The sequence below is a fragment of the Festucalex cinctus genome, chromosome 14 (genome assembly GCF_051991245.1).
Source record: "Festucalex cinctus isolate MCC-2025b chromosome 14, RoL_Fcin_1.0, whole genome shotgun sequence".
In the NCBI taxonomy this organism is placed as follows: domain Eukaryota; kingdom Metazoa; phylum Chordata; class Actinopteri; order Syngnathiformes; family Syngnathidae; genus Festucalex; species Festucalex cinctus.
The window spans coordinates 11,354,113-11,375,984 of record NC_135424.1 but is presented as its reverse complement, the minus strand read 5'-3'; the positions used below and the strand labels follow the sequence as shown (position 1 = coordinate 11,375,984).

The 21,872-nt window shown below is 37.5% G+C and overlaps 1 protein-coding gene across 4 annotated transcripts in view; it reads left to right on the top strand.

Moving 5' to 3' along the window:
* Window positions 1-8,384, top strand: part of cfap46 (cilia and flagella associated protein 46) — a 42,721-nt gene extending 34,337 nt beyond the window's left edge. For all 4 annotated transcript variants that reach the window (XM_077494643.1, XM_077494642.1, XM_077494644.1 and 1 more), the window contains 13 exons: window positions 472-542; window positions 1,045-1,217; window positions 1,322-1,428; window positions 2,513-2,589; window positions 2,886-3,050; window positions 4,237-4,304; window positions 4,767-4,872; window positions 5,221-5,323; window positions 5,407-5,519; window positions 7,437-7,518; window positions 7,710-7,846; window positions 7,952-8,020; window positions 8,250-8,384. In XM_077494643.1, coding sequence (XP_077350769.1) covers window positions 472-542; window positions 1,045-1,217; window positions 1,322-1,428; window positions 2,513-2,589; window positions 2,886-3,050; window positions 4,237-4,304; window positions 4,767-4,872; window positions 5,221-5,323; window positions 5,407-5,519; window positions 7,437-7,518; window positions 7,710-7,846; window positions 7,952-8,020; window positions 8,250-8,359 — 1,381 coding nt within the window. In that variant the 3' untranslated portion in view covers window positions 8,360-8,384. The remainder of the gene's footprint in view (window positions 1-471; window positions 543-1,044; window positions 1,218-1,321; window positions 1,429-2,512; window positions 2,590-2,885; window positions 3,051-4,236; window positions 4,305-4,766; window positions 4,873-5,220; window positions 5,324-5,406; window positions 5,520-7,436; window positions 7,519-7,709; window positions 7,847-7,951; window positions 8,021-8,249) is intronic.
* The last annotated feature ends 13,488 nt before the right edge of the window (window positions 8,385-21,872 follow it).

The following is a 21,872-nucleotide window of genomic DNA, read 5'->3' as shown; positions in this document are numbered from 1 at the left end:
GCAATTAAAGGATCCATATCTGATTTAATGAGCCATTCGTGGTTTCACAGTGGTTTCACAGGTCGTGAGACACTCAACTCTAAACTCCACTTTTATATATATAGACCACAACTGTCACAAACTGCTGTTCAGAAATAGTGAACATAAATAGAATAGAAAACCTTTGTCACTGTATGGTGCAGATGCAGTGTAATTGGAGTAATTAAAACATAAAAGACCACTAATGAAGATCAAAATTCCCTCTGCTTGAAAGTTATATTCTAAGGTTAGATGAGGTGTGCTGTTTGTAAAAGGTGAAAATGTGGTGGAGACTGCTGTAGTTAAAAATTTATTTACTGTATTAGCTATATTTAAATACAATAAACAATGAATGTATAAAATTCAATCCCTTGTTGAAATATTTGATTATATGGTGTCCCAAATGCTTCTAAGCATAAATGTGTACTTTCCGTTGTGTATGTTGTGTTTTAGATCCGAACTTTACGGAGCGCTCTACAAGGTACCTGACTCTTCAGAGAATCCAAAAAGAAAGGCATCACAAGGTTAATATCATTGAACTGGACAGAACAAGTCAGTAGACACTGCTACGTGTTAGAGAAATGTTTCTAATTTGCACACGTTTGTTGTATCCCAGTGAAAAGTACTTATAGAAATGTTATCACACCTGACCAGTTAAGTGAACAATGCATATAATTTGAGTGTGAGGTTTCTGATTAACGGACACTTTGTATTTGAAAGAATCATTTGATAGTGCTACCACTGCTTGCAAATTAGGTTGTTTTGCCTATTTTACATGAGACAAATGTGAAATCACCACTCGTAGAAAAAAATGCCAAATCGGTTGTATAGTTTCTTGAGATCGGAGCTGATTCATGAAACAGAAAAGAGTGCAGAATAAACAATGAGACAGGAGGTGGGAGAAGTGAGGGTTTGGAGGATACCATAAGCAAGAGGCTGTGAAGGTGCTCACAGGGACCAATTACAAGTCCTGTACTGCATGTGTCTATGAGAATTCTTGTCTGACTGAGTGTAAATTTGTTGTAGGTTCACTGACATGCTCTAGAGTGGCTAAGGTTTCTGTCTGCCCGAGGGCTCTGCTGGCTCTTCGAGAGCAGACACGGGCCTTTGACCAAAAGATGAGACACCCTTTCCTGAAGGAGGCGTGTTTGCATTATGGAAGAGTTGAAGGGCCCGAAGAGCATCACATTTCTCCTCCGGTATGTGTTTCCTCCTGTTTCATGGCAATAATATTTTAACACATGCTTTATGATCTGCAGTTATAGTAAAACCACCTAACTTGTTCTATTTACTTTCTGAGCAGAAAGCTGATGATGAAAATACTTTAACACTTCACTTCAGAGAAATTGTTCGACAAATGGAAGAGTACTTGAATCCACTCATTTCTCAGTTTGATTTCACGTTCTTGAGGTACTACGCTTGATGTCCACAAAATTAGATAGACTTTCAGAATCTCATGAGAAGTGTTGTATTTACATATTTTTAGTTTGCCTTTACAGAGATTATAATTTTGTTTCTGTATTGATTGTATTATTTTAAATAAATGGTTCTTAATCTTGATTGAGGTACTGAACCCCGCCCGTTATCTATGCGCGTTCACCTAACCCTTCTTTATTGAAATTTTAAGTCAAGGCATAGGTATAGGATTTACTGGTGAACAAAATGAACAGGGAGACTTGCCTTTTCATCGAATCTGGCTGGAGAAGGGAAACATCCAGAACTTGCGAGACTCCGGCCCTCCTTGCCCACCCCTGCTTTAAAACAACCAACACTGTTTTCTTAAAATACATTTTTTCATGATTGTTAACACACAATATAAACTTTGGCACAGTTTTCTTAATTTGCAATTTTCTTAACTTCGTGTACCATTCGCTCGACCTGAATTGTCACTACTTCACATTCCCATATGACTCCCCTAGACTATCTTTCCTTCTTTACACTGTGACACCAATTCCACATCATCTTGTTGTCTAAACACTACACACAATGTTAAGTTGTTGAACACACCTCCTACGAAAATGCTCAAAGCTTCAACCTACAATACACTGTGTCGTCAATGCACATTAACGTGTTGTCAAAATACTACAGACAATGTTCTGTTGTTAGACACATTTCTCATGTGACATCTCGGTGGCATGAACCTATAGCACACAGGTGTTCAAAACTCAACACATTCAGGTCTGGTGAACAATTAGCAATCAGGACTGCAGCGTATAAGTGCCTTGACCCTCCTCTGTGTTTGGTGAACAATGGAGAACCTTGAAGAGAGCAACCCAGAAATAGAGAGGCAGGAGGATGACAGAGAGGAGGAGGAGTAAGAAGGAGAACTATTATTAACTATTATAAAAGCTTTTTTTTCATGGTTTTGCATGATATGCACTCTTTAATGGTTCTAATAAGATTGTACTTGATTGATTGATAAAGTTGAGTTGAGTTGAGTTAAGTTGAATTGAGTTGTTACAATACTAATCCTAATTTTGTACTTTTCTCACAGTTCCCAAGAGTCAACAGACCCAGTTTCTGAAAAGGCCCAAACCAAAAAAGAAGAAAAGAAAGTACCCTCAGATGAAGGTACACTGAGTATTTTATCCTGTGCAATTGAATGCATATCCCCATTGAGCTACTCCTTCTTATGATTGGGATTAAATATAAATTAAATATAATTCACACACTGTAAGCACAATCAAAAAGTAGCAATGAACCTGAGGGATCTTCATGTTTCTCTTAATACAGTTTGGAATTCTTTAGAGTTTATTGTAATAATGATCACTTATAATACAATATTTGGGACCAAGACAGATATGAATTTCTGAACCAGTTTTAACGATGTATAATTTTGTGTGGGCCTGTATGTCTGTGAACATCAGAAAACACACCAGGCGAGTTTGTGGTGTTGCTGGCAGATTCGAAGTTGATGGAGTTGCCATTGGAGGCGTTGTCCGTCCTTGAGGGAGACCTACTCAACTCTGTATCTCGAGATTTCTCCCTCCAGCTTTTCTGCAGTCGTATACCAAAAGAAGACCCTGTAAAAGGTATGGAAGACCCAAATGTGTACTATTTTAAACATGTTCAAAGTCTGCCAAGGGACCTGAAAGGGATGTAAAGGAGAAGCCAGTGTGGCATATTCAAAGTCAAATGTATCAGTTGTTTAATCAGAGACAAGGAAAGGATTGGATGGTGTTTTGCTGGAAACCTTTCATGATTTGATCAAGCGTGTGTTTCTCTTCCTCATAAAAATAATTGCTCACACCAATGAAATCCTCATTAAATTGTACAGTGGATATAAAAAGTGAAAACACTCTTGATCTTGGTCAAAAAAACAGTACGTTGTGATATAAAAATAAAATCAATATTAAAACAAATATTGCACCATTAATATGAGCTATAACCAGCACAACCAAATTGAAACAAATCTTGAAATCGTTGAGTGGAAGTAAAAACAAACAATTAAGATAATGCGGTTGTGCAGGTGTGCACAGCATTAAATTAACCCCAACCTTGCTTGTTGTCTCTTTATTGCAGGGATTATTATTCAATTTTTAACCCTTTGATTATTTATTTTTCCAAAATATTGTAATATTACCTTGGGGTTTCCCAACTGCCCCCAACATGATCATACTGCAGGAACTCAGGTTTGAATACACCGTTAAGATTTGGTTGACATTGACAGATCGTGAGGTGTGAGTGTGTGTGCCAGGGTTATATTAGTTTCAGATTTTATATTATAAGTAGTTTTGAGTTTGTTTTGACTTTTTTTTTTTTAATATATATAATTTAGTTCAATTTAATTCATTCATTCAAGCAGGTATGTTACTTTTTAATTTTTTTAAAATGCTTTGTTTTAGATTTTTTGTATTATTATTTAGTGATGTTTCTACTTTTTTTCTTTGTCAAATGCAAGATATATATATATATATATATATTTAAATCACAATAGTTATTATGTAATAGAAACTCAACAAAAAATACCATTTTACGGTAACTTACTAACAAGTTAAATAAATATCCACTCTTAATTAGTCCATTAATTTTGCAACCAATTCCAGCATTTTGTCAAAGTTGCGGGTATGAAAACCTTTAAAAGTACAGCATTTGCATTCCCAGCAAACTTTTAGAAAGAAATGCTGATGACTTTGCAGATATTCTGAAACTCTAGATGGTGTAATAGAGGTGAGAAGCACACATGTATTTGTTCATTCTGCCTCCTGTTTGTAACAGTGGAAAAGGACCCCAAAGGGGGTAAAGGCATGAAGGGGAAAGCCGATCAAAGCCAAGCCATCAAAGCGGTGAGTAAATTGATTTGGGCCTGCTTGATAGTGACAATATTTGATATGTACCTGTGGTTGGCACTAGTAATTAGTGTTTCTCCAAGCTCCAGGCTCTCTTTTAAGAATGTTTTACAAATGTATATTTTTAATAAAGATTGCATTTCTTGCATTTTGAAGTTTAGTTTTGATTTAATTTACCAATTTGCCTGTATAAATCGATCTCAGCTGGTATTATCCAATATATGTCATGCAAGGTAAATGTGTTTTTAGTTGCAAGTCTTACAATTAAAGTGTACTGAAAATAGTGGCCATCCTGACTGGACCTTAGACTGGGTAGTGGTCTTAATATTAATTTTGTAATTTGTTATTGTTCAATATGTGTCTGAACAAACAAAGGCCTCCTCCCATATACAGTTGAGTAAATAAACACACCTTGCTACTATTTGCAGACGTATCAGTATTATTTTCAAATGTCCACAGATTCCTGCCAGTCATATTTTGCCTGAACACACCGTCCCGGTGGACACACGGCACTTCAAATGCATCTTTAACGACAAAGATATTGTCAACACTTTTACCAATTTTGGTGAGTAAAAGTTGATGTAAGTATTTTTTATTTTTATGTTTTTGGGCCTTTTCATACATAATAATGCTCGGTTTTGATAGACTAGATGCATTCATTTCACTATTTTGTTTGTTGTTATGGTTGTAGTTTGCAGTAGGATGTATCATACAATTGTATTCTAGTATTGAAAATTAGTCCATGCTTCTCCTGCTTCATTCATGTGCTTGTCTTCCATTCAGCCTCTTAAAGTCTCTTTTTTTTTTTCCCCCCTCTTAATAACATCTTTACAGCTTTGTATTGCATTCAGCTGCACGTTTCATTTCCTCTGACTATATACCTAATTAGAATCGTTGTCCAAATGTTTTCCAGAAGGGACCACTCTTGTTGAGAGAATGAAGATAAACTGGGGTGCCTACGGTCCGCATTTTAGCCATTTGTTGGCGGGTTTTGTGGGCATCAAACAAACTCCCAGGTTTGAGTCTTTAATTTGATTTTAATGTTTTTGTATCCTAGTGTACTGTCCCTAATTCCTTTTCATAATTTTTATATTTCAAGTTTGAGTGAGTTGGAGAATGTGCTGTGCAAATGCAGTGGATTCATGTACCTGGGAACAGAACGCTTCTTGGCTTCGATCCCACCTGGGAAACTAGCAGCCCTCAATTTGTCAGGTATTTTTTTTTCCTACACACTGTACTATAAGTCATTTATTATTAATATACTTGACTTGGGGGGGCGGCTACCCCTGGAGAAAGGTCAAGAGGTCTTGTCAGACAGACTCAAAAACAAAATTACTGGAAGAATAGCATGACTTGCAGAATTAAATCACCACTCTGTACTAGATGTAAAATAGCCCTATAATTGATTTTGCTGGAACTCTAACTATAGTTAACGTACAGTACATAAGATCACACTCAGTGTGTCTTTTGTCAATTTGTCAAACACCAATTTGAACACATACCACTAATTTCTAGTTAACATTAGTTTACGGGGAATATGCTGAGAGGATCTTCACTTTTCTCTGTAATTTTCAGATAAAACAACCTACCTATGTTTCCTTATTACCATGGATCAGACTTTTTCTTCAGTGAGCAACATTATGCTAGTCAAATGACACCATTGACAAGGTGTCAGGTTGGCCATTAGCCTGGCCTCAGGACAGACATGTGTGCCACCCAAGAGCCCGATATTAGTGCTGCTAAGTATAACACGACTGACACATTGCTCTGAATTCTGTGACTTATATGCCTATTTTGAAGAAACAAATCATTTTAGCAGGAAAATACTTTGAAACACACTACTGCATCTTTGGAAAATGAATGACGTAATACAGTTTTTCTTGGTGCATGTTTCACATGTACCTCATGTATCACAACATACGACATACTGTCCTTTCATTTAATTTGATGATAATAAAGGGCAGAAATTCCAAGTTATTAGACCTACTTGTTCTTTGTTATCCGTAATTTGATCAATTGGGAGACTGCGAAAAGTCACAGATTTGTACTATCACTACTTTATGCTACATCTACCAAATGTGCAGTGAACCCCAGATATTCATGGGGGATATGGACCAAGGCCACCCACCTACAAAAAAAAAAAAGTTATAATTGCACAACTTTTGTCTAAATGAACATCCTCAACTTACTTCAACACAGTTACTTGGCACCAAGATTTCACAAGTTTGTGGTAAAACAATAATTTTGTTGCTTTGAAATTAGGACAAAACAGTAAAGGAGTTTTCTTTATTGCTATGTTTTGTTTAATGATTTTGCTGTTTTGAATTGTCATAGTCATTGCAATCCCAGTAAGAATAAAGTAATTGTTTTTTCACCCCCGTTTGGTTTCAAGAATGCAATACATTTTACAAAATCTGACAGGCTTAAGTCTCAACTAGATAAAGAGCTCATCCACTGTTCAACTAAATATGAACGTGCAGTAAATGATAATTTTCACATTGCAAATCCTTACTGGTAGTCATATCCCCTTCTTTGGTAAACTTGGCTCAGGTAGAAGCTGCACTCTTGTCTGTATGAGAGTAGGCGTTGCGCTCTTGGTACTCAATCACCTCTCAAAGGAACCATTGAGTAAAAATAACATCCTGTGCTGCTTTGTAAAGGATGAGGACCATTCTGTTGGACCTTGCTTCACATTGTCTCCAAAATTGATGAGGAATTGTATGAAAAGTTCATGGACAACCCAGAAAGGTCCATAGTCATCATTTATGCTTTAATTAACACCAAAAATAAAAGAACGTGAAATTTTTATGAATCATTTCGAATACGATCAGTAACAGAAAAAACAAAAATGTCTGCATGTGTTGATAATCTGTGTCTGTAAATATATTCTTGTCTATGTCGTGTACCCTGGCAATGGTCTGGGTTGCCTGCCCTGTTGTGGCATCCCTGCTTCCCCTATAATGTGGCCCAGGCTCTGCAGCATATTCTTTACCTCCTCTTCCCATTTCAATTGAATCCCACTCTTTTTCACTCTGTTTTTCACACATAAATCCAACCTGAATGGACTTTTAAAAAGTAGGTTACATTATATAAAAGCAGACAGTGTTGATGGTTTTCTGTCCTTTTCAGAATGCCACATCGCTCTTCTCTTTGACCTGGTCCAGAGTAACACCAATGTTGCGTCCTCATCCAACCTTGACAGGCACAAAAGGTAAAATTAGCTTTCCTTCATTAAAACGTTTCCAATTATTATGTCTTTATTATTGACATTTTCTCTCCGTCTCCTCTTTCAATGTGCCTCCATTGACATTGTGTTTCCCTTTTTGTTGTCAAATTGGACTCATGTGTCATAATATTTTCCTCGCAAGCCTACTTACTAACCTTGCTTCTCTTTTCCTCAAGGGCAGGACAACGCCCCCTTGAGAAACCCTCAGAAGTGGCTCTGCTGTTGAGCCTGAATGGTGTCAATTGTATTGTCCTGAACCAGTGGCATAGCAGCCTTCAGCAGAACTCGGAATACATGACCAACTTTTTGGACAGTATGCTCTAAACCGCCATTTGTTCAGGCATTGTTTGATTTCTTTAGCTGTTTACATTATTTTTGTTTTTGACTTTGGGAATTGAGAATACAATCTTTGCTGTAGGTTTTCTGAGCGGCAGACAGACCTCCGGGCAGATTGTCCATTTCCTCAGGCGAGATGATGATACCACGGGTACGTGTTGAATTACACCTAACTTTTCAAACAATTTTGCATTTCTGCATATACACAACAATATAAATTTGTTTTTCTAAACTCACCTTGTAAAAACATTGCCACCAATTCTCATCTCTGGAAAGAAAAAAAAGCATCCCATAGAAAAATCTAACAGCACTAGATCCAGAATTAGCTCTTTCTCAAAATCCCAATTAATAGTGTTTTTTGTTTTTTTTCCCAACTGCAGATCAAAGTTCAGTCTCAGATTCAGAAGAAGATATTCAGCAAAAGCCTGATCTGACACCATCAGCCTTCAACTGTGTTCTTTACGGACTCCCTATTATGACTCGCACATAAAGCTATTAAATTACCTCAGATAGGACATCGTGGATAAAGTTAATGACTACTGGAACACAGTCGGTGCATTTTCAATATATATATAATATATTGGCGGTGGTACGGTGGTTGAGTGGTTAGCACGTCCAGTTCTGAGGACTCGGGTTCGAGTCCAGACTCCGGCTTCCCTGGGTGGAGTTTGCATGTTCTCCGGGTCCTCCGGTCTCCTCCCACATTCCAAAGACATGCATGGCAGGTTAATTGAATGCTCTGAATTGTCCCTAGGTGTGCTTGTGAGTGTGGATGGTTGTTCATCTCTGTGTGGCCTGCGATTGGCTGGCAACCAGTCCAGGGTGTCCCCCGCCTACTGCCCAGAGCCAGCTGAGATAGGCTCCAGCTCCCCCCGCGACCCTTGTGAGGAATAAGTGGTCAAGAAAACAGATGGATGGATAATATATTGGCCTCTTTGTCCACATTAAAACTTTTTTGGCTAGTTACACAGTAGCCTCCCAGAAAAGTCATTGATCGCTATCTTCACCTCCTGCAGACCAAACCTTCCAAAGCCTGCTTCTTCGGTTTAGGAACTCCTTCATTTCTCCGTCTCTCTCTTGTTGTCTGTCAGTGTCACTTATGTCCAGAGGCAAATTCCCCGATGAGCTTGTAGTGTCCTCATCATCACACAGCAGTCTAGCCTTTTGAAACCTGTTGGTCGTAGTGGATTTTTTCTTTTTTCTTTGTACACTTCTCCACTTTGTCAGAATTCACTGGAATGTTTCAATATAGTGTAGTTGCTTTTTGCATACGGCCAATTTTGGAAAAAGAGCTCGTCATTGGCTAATAGAAAGATTCAGTATGAGGGTGAACTCAGACTGTTCCATTGGTCCATTGTGGTATGTTCAGTTATGGGGTATACGCCATGGAAGAGGCGGGACTTCCGTGATTTTGCACAAGAGTTTGGTTCCGGTCCGGATTGCGAACGCGCAACCGAGAGACACAATGTCGGAAGCACAAGTATTTTGACGCAAACCGAACCGGAACCAAATCTGATGTGCAAAAACAGTCCCGCCTCTTCCCTGGCATATATCCCATTTCATTGGTTATATGTGATGAGACTATCGGGAAATGTATTGGTGGCATGAAGCTCGTTAGTAAAAATCCTAAATTAACCGTGAAAGTAGGAATGCAGTCCCTTGTCAGTGCAAATGAATATCAGCTGGTTCAGTCCTAATTGATAGCCTACAAAAAGGTTTCATTGCCAAAGATGAGTCAAGACATCTCATGATAGGTAAGAGAAAAAGGGCTGTCTCGAGACCATTGAAAAATAATTGTTGCAAAACATGGCATTGGTTACAGGTGCATAGCTAAGCATCTGAAAGTTACAATGAGCATGGTTGGGGCCTTAACACTATAAATTGCCTTGAGTGGGTGCTCCTCCAAAATCATCTCACAGAAATAATCTGAAGAGTTGTCTAAGAGCCAAGGACCACCTGTGGAGAGCTTTGACAAACCTGGAATTCACAGGAAAAAGTAAGTAATGCACTCCGCCGCCATGGCCTGGAATCACGCTCACCACACAATACTCTCAGAGAATAGTCTGATCCATCCATCAATATTCTAAACCGCTTATCTCTCACAAGGGTCGTGGGAGTGCTGGAGCCTATCCCAGGTGGCTTCAGGCAGTAGGCGGGTGCAGTTGGCGGGGTACACCCTGAACTGGTTGCCAGCCAATCGCAGGGCAGACAGAGACGAAGACCATCCACGCTCACAATCACACCTAGGGTAGTCTGGTCCAATGAGAGCAAAACTGAACTTTTTGGATGCCCTTTAACACATTTGGAGGTGAAATTAGCTTATTTGTTTTAGTTTCTTTGTATGTATGGATTGCTTGGGTTGTTTCCAACAACTGATGAAAATTGCATGCCAATAGTGCCTTTGGTCTCGTCCACTAGCTTCGCTGCTAATCAACGAGCAGTGCCAGTGACTCATTATTTCATCGGACACCGAGCATAGCACTGCCTAATATGAATAACAGCAATCGGAGTTAGCATCAAGATGTTAGCCGGAAAGACTCGACCACTAACTTTGCTTCTAGTCAATGAATTATATCACCCGAGCACTGGTAGTGTTTCAATCGCAAAATACAGACAATACATAATACTTGGCAGCTCAGGAGATTGTAACGATCACTCCTTACTTTTATTACTACATTTCAATTTAAGATAGCTGTCAATATAACACTATCAGACTGTATAATATAACAGGAACTTGAACCACTTGTAATGCCTTTTAATTCTGCAAAATTAGAAACTATTTCTCATTCTCATAATGTTATCAGTGGGATGCGACAGTTCAAGATTATTCATCCTCTATTTTAAACATGCACGTAACCTTCAGGTTGACATTAGTAGGCTATTGTTTGTTTTGGACATTTGTATCCAGAGGATGTGGTGAGACTGGAGCTGAACTGTATATCATTTGACCTTTGCATGCACTTCATGTATGCATGTGGGTCAGTACAAGAGGGCGCTCGATATGCAAACCTTTTAAGCTGGAGGCTTGCAAGAGGGGAAATGAAAATGTGTTGAAATTAAATGTAATATTAAAATAGCTAGTCCAGTTTGTACCCTGCGTCTGTCCTGCTGGCTCCAGCTCACCCACGACCCTAATGAGGCATGTGCTATACAAAATGGATGGATTCTTAAGTAATTAAGTAAGTAATTAGTAGGTTTGTTGTTTAGTTTTGATTGTTCATCAAAAATGTTCTTTTGCATTGTCTGCAATCAGGCATTATCTCCACGTTTGGCTGAAAATGCTTACATGTGTAGTGTTAAACTGCACAAATCGCCAGTTTAAAGGTTGTGGACGAACATTTCACCTGTAAGTATGATTGAAATGGAAAGAAATTGAAAAATGAAAAAGATTGTTTTTTTGTTTTTTTTAAGATGAAAGAAAAAGAGAGTACATACCTTCCACTTTTTATACCTAGTGCTCATGCCCAATTTTAAGAGCGTGTGTCTGTCAAATCTGATTTATTGGTTTTAAAAGGTAGCAACTTTTTTAAAAATTATTTTCAGTTATTTATTGTTGTTAAAAATATACATTTTCAAAGAATGCTGATGTGATTATTTTTTTTAAATGTCTATAAGAATAACTATAAAACCCAAAAAAAAATTCTCAGATTATAATCAAACACCAAAATCTGAAACTGTTACACCCTTAAAACTCGACCCCGGATAAGCAGTAGATAATGGATGGACACATTTCTAAAGTGTCGTCAGCTTGTTTGACGTTCATTACTAACTGTAAGATGTCTACTCACCACTGTGATTTATACTCTCGGGTATGATGGCCTGCTGTGGCCACTGGAAGGGTTAGTCATTTGTGGTGTTACTTACACGGCATTATTTGGGCTACTACCTTCACATATTTTTCCCTTAATTACTCTGAAACGTTGAACATTTAAGCCTTCTCTGGTAGGTACTCCTTTGTCTGCCAGCCACATAATTCAAATCAACGAACAACTTTAATTACAAGACAACTTTAACTACCTAAGTTGTAGGAGATGTCATCAAAGATAGAAACGGTTTCCTTTTTTTCAGGATTTTGCATGATTAGATTTGATTTTCACATGTTTCGACTTGATCTTGACTTAACCTCTGGGAGCATCTGGCTCCCGTCTGCCATGCCTGAAGGTGGACATTAAAGCTGCTCTGATGTGTCAAACAGAGCAGTAAATCGGATTTCCTCCCACTTTAAATGGAACAGGAATCTACGAGCATTATTTTAATAACCATGATCCTCAGTTTTATTAAAAAAAAAAAAAGTAACATTTAGCCACTTCACATTTGGCCTCCATATTCATAATCGTGTTACCCTGTGCTAAATTGTAATTAGATTGTATAATCATATTACATGCTACAATGTTTTTGACTTGCTCTGAGCATGGGTCTGTTATTGATTTTATGTAACGTGTTAAACAATGTTTCCCCGTCAGCCAATATGATTGAAGTAATTGTATAGCTTTTATTCTCGTGATCATATAATGAATATTTCAGTGATCATAATTTCATTTTCTGATTACCGGTAATCATATGGGAGGAATGCAAAAATAGTCATGTTTGTCATCTGATTCAGTGTAGCTAGAGTCACACATCCAATACAGTATCTTAAAATGAATTTCAAAATGTTTAAACTTCCACATTTTTACATCCGACTCCAGAGGAGTCAGCTTGTCACTAGTTGAACCTCCCCTCACATTACCATACTGCCTCTGTCTGTTTGAAGTAACGAATGCTGGCATCTGAGTTTACTCACTCTCTCCTTACTGGCACAATGCAAGTGTTAAATCTTAGAATAGCTTTGCTAATTATTGTGAGCAGAACTCATCTCGTTGCTTGCTTACTTGCTTATTGAACCACTTCATGATGATGAATGTGAAGTGCCACAAAGGTATTGTCTCATCTAGTCACACAGGACTATATTGGACTTTGATTGCCTCCCTTTGTTAATGATGCGTTTTCCCTTCCATTGTCTTCTAAGTACACAGATTATAATGTTGATTGAGAACTCGAAGCAAGATCAAATCCCTCGTCGACTGAAATTAGTGGAGTAAAATAGCCACTTTGTCAAGAGAAAAAAATGTTAATTACTTGCATCAAAGGACACCTCTGCTTGACCCCGTTCGGTTTGCTTACTGAGCAAACAAGTTGTTGAGTGATGCAGTCAACATGAGGCTACTCTTCATTCCGAAACACCTCAATAGTGAAGGGACCTATGCAAGGATCCTGTATGTGGACTTGAGCTCTGTATTCAACACAGTCATCCCACATATCACTTGGTTTGTGCTCTGACATGCACTGTCACCTTTGGGAGGTTATACTGCGTAGTGATGATGACATGTACATTTCACATTGCCATTATGGGGTGTTATGTGCACAATTTTTAGGAGAACAACAATAGAATGTGGAAAGGGACAAATGGTGTAGTAGAGTGAATACTTTCCGGATGTTCTCTATATGCCACGTTGTATTATCACCACTTGGCAGCCCCCTGGCAAGCAAAATGACTTGGAGCTATGTACAGGTACAGCTATAATACATCCCGTCCATTTCCAACTAGAACATTTTAAAAATTAATACGTTGCTATTAAATAATACATTTAGTACTGTACTGTATTACTATTATTTTATGGATACCATGTCATGAAGTTATTGTCAAGAAACTTTAAATGAGGGGCACGAGTCCATGTGTTAGATGGACGATGCTGTTTTGCCTTCTTTTTATTTAATGCAGAGCAATTTGTCAGTAATGAAATTAATATACATGAATAATGCACTTTTAATCCTGATGTTTTAGTGCTTCATAATCATTCGTGTGTGGGCGGGTTTATATCACATCATAGGGTCCATTTTCTGGGTTTTTACTATCATTGTGGGGACCGCATGCCTTTGTGGGGACATTTTGGTGGTCCCTATTAGTCCAGACCTCTTTTTGAGGGTCAAGACTGTTTTTGAGTTTAGGTTTGAATTGGGTTTTGTTTGGGGTTAGGGTAATGGTTCGGATTTGGCAATCAGTTATGATGGTTAAGGTTAGGGTAAGGAGCTAGGAAATGCATTATTTCTCCTCCGTGAGTGTGATTTGCCGAGACTGAATATTTCACTCAACACTTTTCACGTGTTTAGCACTTGTTAAACACTTGTTGAAGAATGACTTATAGTTTACCACCGCTTTTGTGCAGAAGGTCCGAATATTGGTTTGCACGGTCATTTCATTTGCCGTGATTCCATCCATCCATTTTCTAAACCATTTATCCTCACGAGGGTCCCAGCTTTTAGGTGGGTGCACTGCTTCTGCTCAGCAAACAGGCCAGAAAGACTCATCTATGGATTTCATGCTAATGTTATCCAACAAGAAAATCCTTGAAGCTTCCTTGACACTATCGTATCACACCATTCCCAGGCGGCTATTGAGGAGGAAATTGTATGTTCTAAGATATTCCACAATTGTTGTGAGTTGATATTTTTATCTGTGACCTCGGAAGGCCTCATTTTACGAGATACACAGACACATTCAGTGTTTGAGACCTACGCAATTAAGCATCTCGTGAGGATTTGAAAATTGTCCAGTGTTTTTGGAAACCACTAGAAGAGTTAAATGTCACTTTTTGGAGGGCAATGTGACCAAAAAAAAAAAAAAAAAAAGGCTCAACAGGTAATTAATTCTATAAAAATAATTTATCTAAAGTGAATTTAATATGTTTTATTTTTTATCATTTGAAATTAATTGATACTGTATTTAATTGTCATTTAACATTTTATAAATAAAACCAATTTTTTCTGGCCCCCTCTGTAATGTCAAGCACCTTAACATCGTCATAGCAACCTATCAGTCTTCTGGAAAAGTATTTTTTTTTTCGTTAACATTAATAATAAATGTAAAAATAAAATGAAATTAATTACTCCAATGCTTCTATATGTCAGATGGAGCAGGCCCCCTTGCGTCAGCGGTCCAAATTTTATTTTATTAAATGTTTGCAAGAACGGCGACAACCCCCTATACAGTAAATTCAAGGACAAATGTTCATTTGTTTAAATCACAACAGAGTCACATGAAAAATGTCACCCTTGGAATAGTAACCTGATAAGTATTAAACTAACTAGAGAGCTTTATGTGTTCCCAATTCACAACTGAACACTAATACCAATAATACCATTTACATTTATGTTTATTTACGGATTCTGAGCTGGGAAAAAAAAAAAAAAAAAAGTAGGTCACCCAGCAAGCAATTACTCACCACGATATGATAATGAGTTCTTCTAAAATGTCAAAACGTTGGTCATGGCCAGACAGCCTTACAATGTTAGATGAAAGGAGAATACATGTCTCCATAATTGGAATCCTAATAAAAGGTATTCTGCTTTTTTGTAGGTGGCACTTTCCTTATTTATTTATTACAAATGTATCCCATGAGAACCACAGAGAGATTCAAGCCAGCCAACATTTGAGTCGGTCTGACTCAAACAATTGTTATCGTCATTTATGTTTGGTGCTGATGATATTGGCTCGGTGGCCGTGAAGTCCTCTTTTTGTGCCATGATCCCATGGCGAATCAATGTCTGCGGCCAGACATGTGGGTAACCCTGATAAGTCGCTGAAACAGGACTGATGTGGACTTAACTGATTTGCTGTTGACTGACACGCAGGTAAAACTGATTGGCTTCTGACCAGATAAAGAGATTAAAGATTCCTGACATAACATAGTTACATGCCGATAAAGTTTCCCGACATCACATGGCTTCTGACATCACATAGCTTCTGACCAGTTGAAACTAGTTGCTGGTTACATGCTGATTGCATCTGTTCAAATAAAACACTGTAGTTACATGCCGATTACATCCGTTCAAATTAGACACTTGCCACAAACAAAGCACCGTCATGACAGTAAGCAAAATAAAGCAAGTTTAAGGTGGAATTAAAACCACTTTACCGAAATGTTCATCTCTGAAAGACAAAATTAGATCGTTGGTGTTAGGACTACGTCGAAAGTCAAACAACTTACACTTAATGTCAGTTTACCTTTTCTTTCATAATAGGCAGTTCTAAATATTTGTCTTTATTTATTAGTTGTATTTGTGGTTTTTACCACATTGTCCTTAATATCACATTGATGAAGTTGAAAGAATAGCAGATCAATGCTGATCTTGACTGGTCTCAATGGAAAATCCCACCAGAGATGGGAAATCCAGGTCTAGAAAGTAAAAAAAATAAATAAATAAAAAACCTATGCCTATAGTTAACTGTTGGAAGGGCTTAAAATACCGTGGTGTAATCCCTTCAAGACCGGTCTCAAGAGCTATACGCTATAATGCAGAGAAATTTGTTATATAAAATAATTAAACTTCTGCTATTAAAACATCTTATTATAACTATAAATGTATTTGAATGGCCGTAACCTAACCTAAGATGAACTTACCCATAATGAAACAGTTACAAGGTCCCCCCCCCCCCCCCCCCCCCCCCAAGCAAATTGGCTTATGTTCTGGATAAATGGTGGGCTGCACTAATTTGCCTTGTGAGACGATGTCACACTGTCCATCCCACTCATTAAATGCAAGTGGCAGATCACAAGCCCCCTTTGCCACTCTTGCCATCTGTAGTGGTTTCATTCTAGCTCCCTAAATGATGCCACTTAACACTTGCTGCTTCACTTGAATAAGCAGTCATGAAATCACACTTTTGCTAATTATCTCCACCAGGGATTAGTTTACTTTTTGAGAACTCCTTTCCACTATATTTAAATTTGGAGTTTTAGTACTTTTGTGCAGAACATTATGATCCCAAAAGGAACAGAAGCAATCATCCAATGTTTGTGTTTATTTGTGCAAATTTGTAGCCTTTGCATTGAGGCTACAGTAGACTGAGTGAGTGCATGTGAATTTGCGTGGGCCTGCCAAGGTTTTTAAACTTAATGAAAACGAAACAAATAACTAAAACGTTTTCATAAATGAAATAAAATCAAAACAGAAATGTTATTTAAGAAAAAACGATAACTAAAGCTTCATTTTACGTTTACAAACCTAACTAATGTTTCTGTCAAGTTCATGTATTGTTTAATTAATGTTTTAACTAAAGCAACTGTCTCCCAACACATGAGACAGACAGAACAGGTTTGAGCTGGATTCTAGAAGACTAGAAAAGTACATTTTAGGGCTGTAATTTTAATATAGCACTACATTTCCTCGTGGTTATCGTACCGTCCGGATTTAATATCAGCTCATGCCGATTGTACAGTATAGATGCCAAAAATGAAAAAATCACTACAACTTAGCATATTATGTCATAAATATACATATATAGGGCCAATACAGCTCCTGACAGGGCCACCATAACTTGGCTGATGGTGACCCAACATGGCCGTCTTACATAAATGCATATAGACAAACCCTGTTTTGTAACAGCACAATTTGAAACAAACTTTATTAAAATTTATTTAAAAGGTTTATAAGTATATGGTTAGGTACACTTTTCACCCCCCAGCATTTGCAGTTCAATTTTCCCCCAAACTGGAGCACACAATGTCATCCCATTTATTTGTTGTTGTAAAGACGTGTTACAGAACTTTAGAATGTAAGACCAAAGGTGCATGCATCAGGATCTCACTAATGGAGTGTGCTTGTCATGTTCACCATAATGATCAGCCTAATCATTTAGAGGACAACTCAGTTAAAGCAAAATTATAAAAATAAATTTGTAATTTTTCTTGGAAAAAAAATCACGCCTTTTTAATTCTGTGCCAAACCGTTGCTCTTCTCCCATCAGGAAGAGTGAATATTCCTGCTGTATTTTATTTCAGGACCAATTATTTATTTTGGTGCCTCATTTAGAATATATTGAAATTCATCACCTATTTCAGTCAAAATCCATCACTGACATGTGAGGTTATATTTAGAGCTAACCGAATGACCCAAATGTACCAACAACATGGGAGCTTTTTGACCGGGTCTGTTTCATCTTCGGCCTTTTCCTTTTTCCTGGGATGAAATATTAATAACAAAAAGGCTGATGAAATGATGACAACCTGTAAATTAATGATGGGGTTAAACATGTAGGGATATAGAACGCATTCATGTCCTTTTTCATCTTGTGACGGATAGATTCATGCTGTGGAATATTTATTATTGACCCCACAACTAAAGAGTATAATAGAAGACATGACAGGACTTTGAGCTGTGACCTGGTGGCATGTGAGCGTCAGTTTCCCACATTGTGTCAGTTTGCTCTTCTTGTGGTAAAGATTGGATTTTGTAGCCCAGGCTTTCCTTGTCTCCCTGATTGTCTTCTATGCAATATGGTCAGTCTGCTTTCATAATTTTGTACAACTGTATGTGTGATGTATGCGATGCAACAAAGCAAGTTGATGATGTGGGAGTGGTGGAAGGTTCCGGAGTACTTCAGGGGCACTCACAAAACTTGTCCTATACATTTTCTATCACGCTTGTCCTCATTAGGGTTCGAGTGTGAACTGCAGCCTGTCTCAACTGACGAAATGCAAGAGGTTGCGTACATCCTGGAAACGTTGACATGTCATTCGTTCTACTGTAGATGAATAAATGTCAAATGATTCACTGTGATTCCACTAATTTATTCATGTGGATTATTGATAAATTAATTTCCTTTCCATGACAAATTCTACATATAAAATTGGGTTCCTTTTTAGACATCTAATTTTATGGATGTTACGTGTACCAACTATGTTGGCAAATTCAATGATGCGCCATTGAAAATGTACATAACGTTTTCGTAGTCCCAATTGCAAAACAAATGGGTTGCGAGTTTGATTTACAACATCACAGTCACTCTGTTAGATACTGTAATGGTAGGGATGTCACGATAAGGGGCAATATCGTGATATCGGGATATTAAAACTGCCACAATATCGCCGTTGTCATGTTCACAATATTTAAAAAGAGCACATATGTTAAAAAAGTCAGGTTTATTTCCATTTGTGCAGTTGTAGCACCCTCTAGTGGCTAGTTTATTAGTGCAATTTAATTTTCATTAGGGATGTTTTGGCCTTCTATGTTTAAAAATCTATGCTAATTGTCAGATGAAGGGGAACCTAATTTGCTTGTGAAGCGATCAATGTGTGCTTGCATAAGCAAGTAAGTGCCTCAATATTGTTATCAGAGATTGTAGGTGGTTGATATGCATTGCTGTAATGTACAAAAGGACAATATTGTGCTTTTTACTTAGTATGAGCTATTGAGGTCTCTTTTTTTACAATATTGTGATCTTTTTTTAAATATCGCCAACACCCCCACAATATTGTGATAATTATCGTATCGTGACAATATCGTATCGTGATGTTTGAATATCGTTACATCCCTAGTACATGGGCACCTCAATACCTGTGCTGAATTGTGATCCAGACTGAATGACAGGTGTTGTGGACCAGCTGCCATAACGAGAAACTTGGTTGTAAAGCCGCTTTTACTTATACAGTTAACTCATTCACTCCCAGCCATTTTTGTTCCTGGCTGTTTTACTGGACTTTGATTTTGTAAGGCCCACAGAATATTGTGTTCTATTGCTATAAAAACATGGAACCTAACAAAAGCATGATTCAAGTCTCTTCTTTCATCAGGCAAAAAAGTACATTTCTATCGGTTTCAGTTTTGCAGCAATTAGTATTAGAATATAGCTAAGTTTCATCATTATTCACAAATCTGTTTAAAACAGTGGGGAAAAACATGGCCCTGGTTGATCTCTTATACTCTGCTGCCACCTTCTGGCCGTTTTGTATTAACTGCCATTGCTTCAAGCATTCTCTTCAGTTCAGAGGATGCATCAAAGCCTTCTTTATTGCTCTAGCATTAAAAAAAAAAAAACGTATGAATACATCTTTGGGAGCATGGTAATATTTAAAATAGAACTTATTTATACGTTTTTGGGAGAAAATTAGTTCATTTATACAGTGCTGTAAATTGTAATTTACTACATTTTAACTAGGATGTTTGTATCATTAAAGCCATGCAATATGTATCTGGACATTCAATATTTACAGTCACCGCTCACTTGATGATACAGTGTCAGTGAATGTAGTTTGTGATGTGTGGCGCGAGCTTTACAGAGTACATCTGGGCCGACATCCATCATCAAAACAAGATAAGTTGCAAATATTGATCGGTTCAACATGGCACTTCAGAAAGACCTTGAACACACCAACAACCAAGACAGATGATCTAAGTTACAAGCTGATTTACTTTTTTGTGTCAGCTCCTGAGACCTTACCTGAGTCACAAGAATAGATCACAACAAAATTGTAACAACAAATAAGTAATTACATATCATTCTGACATTGCTTGGTAAGTAGAAGAGACTTCAATATATCCAATTTCTATCCAGTTCCTCTTTTTCAGGGTCACAGGGATAAAATGAGACATGAAGAGAGCAACCAAACAGGTTTAAGAAACTTCAAAAACATATTGGCAAGAACAGAGAACAGCAAGTTGTCCAAAAGTAATAAAACATTGATGAGTTAGACGTGCATTCAAAAGTTTACAAAAGGTCCAGTTAAGTACCTGTAGAGGTTATAGTGCATTTTAGAGTCAACTTGAAAGCTGAAAATCAATAATATTTTGTGAGAAATGTATGCATCTGCAATTTTGTAACCTCTGTGTTAGTGTGTTGTGTGTTGTGTGTTTTTGGCAAATGATTGCAGAAACAGAAAATAATGCATTTTGTCTTTTTTTCATATATACTGACCCAGATTTTGATAAAGATGATTAAGTAAACCCTGTAATTTTGATGACAATATGTGATGTTGCCTTTTTCCTTTTTTTTTTTTCTTTTCATCCGGTGCATGTTCTAAGATTTAAACATTACTGGTAATCAAAGTAGAAAGCCATTGTCGTACAGTGATTCGCAGAGCAGACTTTTGTGCAGCTGCTGTGGGACCAATTACCAGTGAATGTCCTCTGAGCAATTATTCTGCGACCGACTGGCAACCAGTTCAGTTTGTTGTCCATCTTTCCCTCCAGCTACTGCCTTCATATCGAGCAGGTGAAACGTTATAGAACCCGGATGGATGGTTGATTACAATTGAAGATGCGTATTCATGGCGTGATGGCCCATTAGAAGAGGCCCTGAGTTTCTTTTGGTGGGCTGTTTATGAATAGACCTCCTATATAATAGGGATGTAACGATATCCAAACATCACGATGCGAAAAATATCACGATATGAACCTCACACTACGATAATTATCACGATATTGTGGGAAGGTTGACGATATAAAACAGCTTATAATAATTTGTAAAGACTCACTATATTAGGAAAAAATAATAAAATAAAATTATTATTATTATTTTAACTCATATTGGGGAGGGGAAAAAAAGCACACTATTGTGTTTTTGTACATAATAGCAGTGGCGGAGAAACAAGCTTGGCCATATCGTTGTCATGTGCTGCTCTTGGCTCATTGGTGCAAAGCATCATGGTCTATGTAGTTTTTGATGGAGATGTTGAAAAATATTTGCTGGTATAACTAATTTATAGGCGTGATAACCGCCGCAGTGGACAAAACACTCCTAATTAAAATGAATCCGCACTAATCAACCTAATCACCAGGGGGTGCTAGAATTGCACAAATTGAATACAACCTCGCCTTTTTATGCGCTGTAATATTGTGACATGATGATGATATGGTGGCACTTTTAATTTTATCGTTACATTCCTAATATAATATGGACTTTATCTTGAAGCACCCTGCTGAGAACTAAATATCATAATGATGTAACTGCGAGTCTTGTAAATAGGAAATTTTGTGTCATTTCAAATGTATTTGCCCAAATGATGAAATCACATTTAGCTTTATACTAATATACAGTATGTACGTTTCCATCTTGTTTTTATTGCACTTGCCACAGACAGCCTAGTGGGGTAAGAAATAATTTATTACAAAAACAGACAGCCACAGTAGTGTCATGCATCATGAGTTTTGACAGGGATAAGATAATTGGATGAAAGGGCGGATCA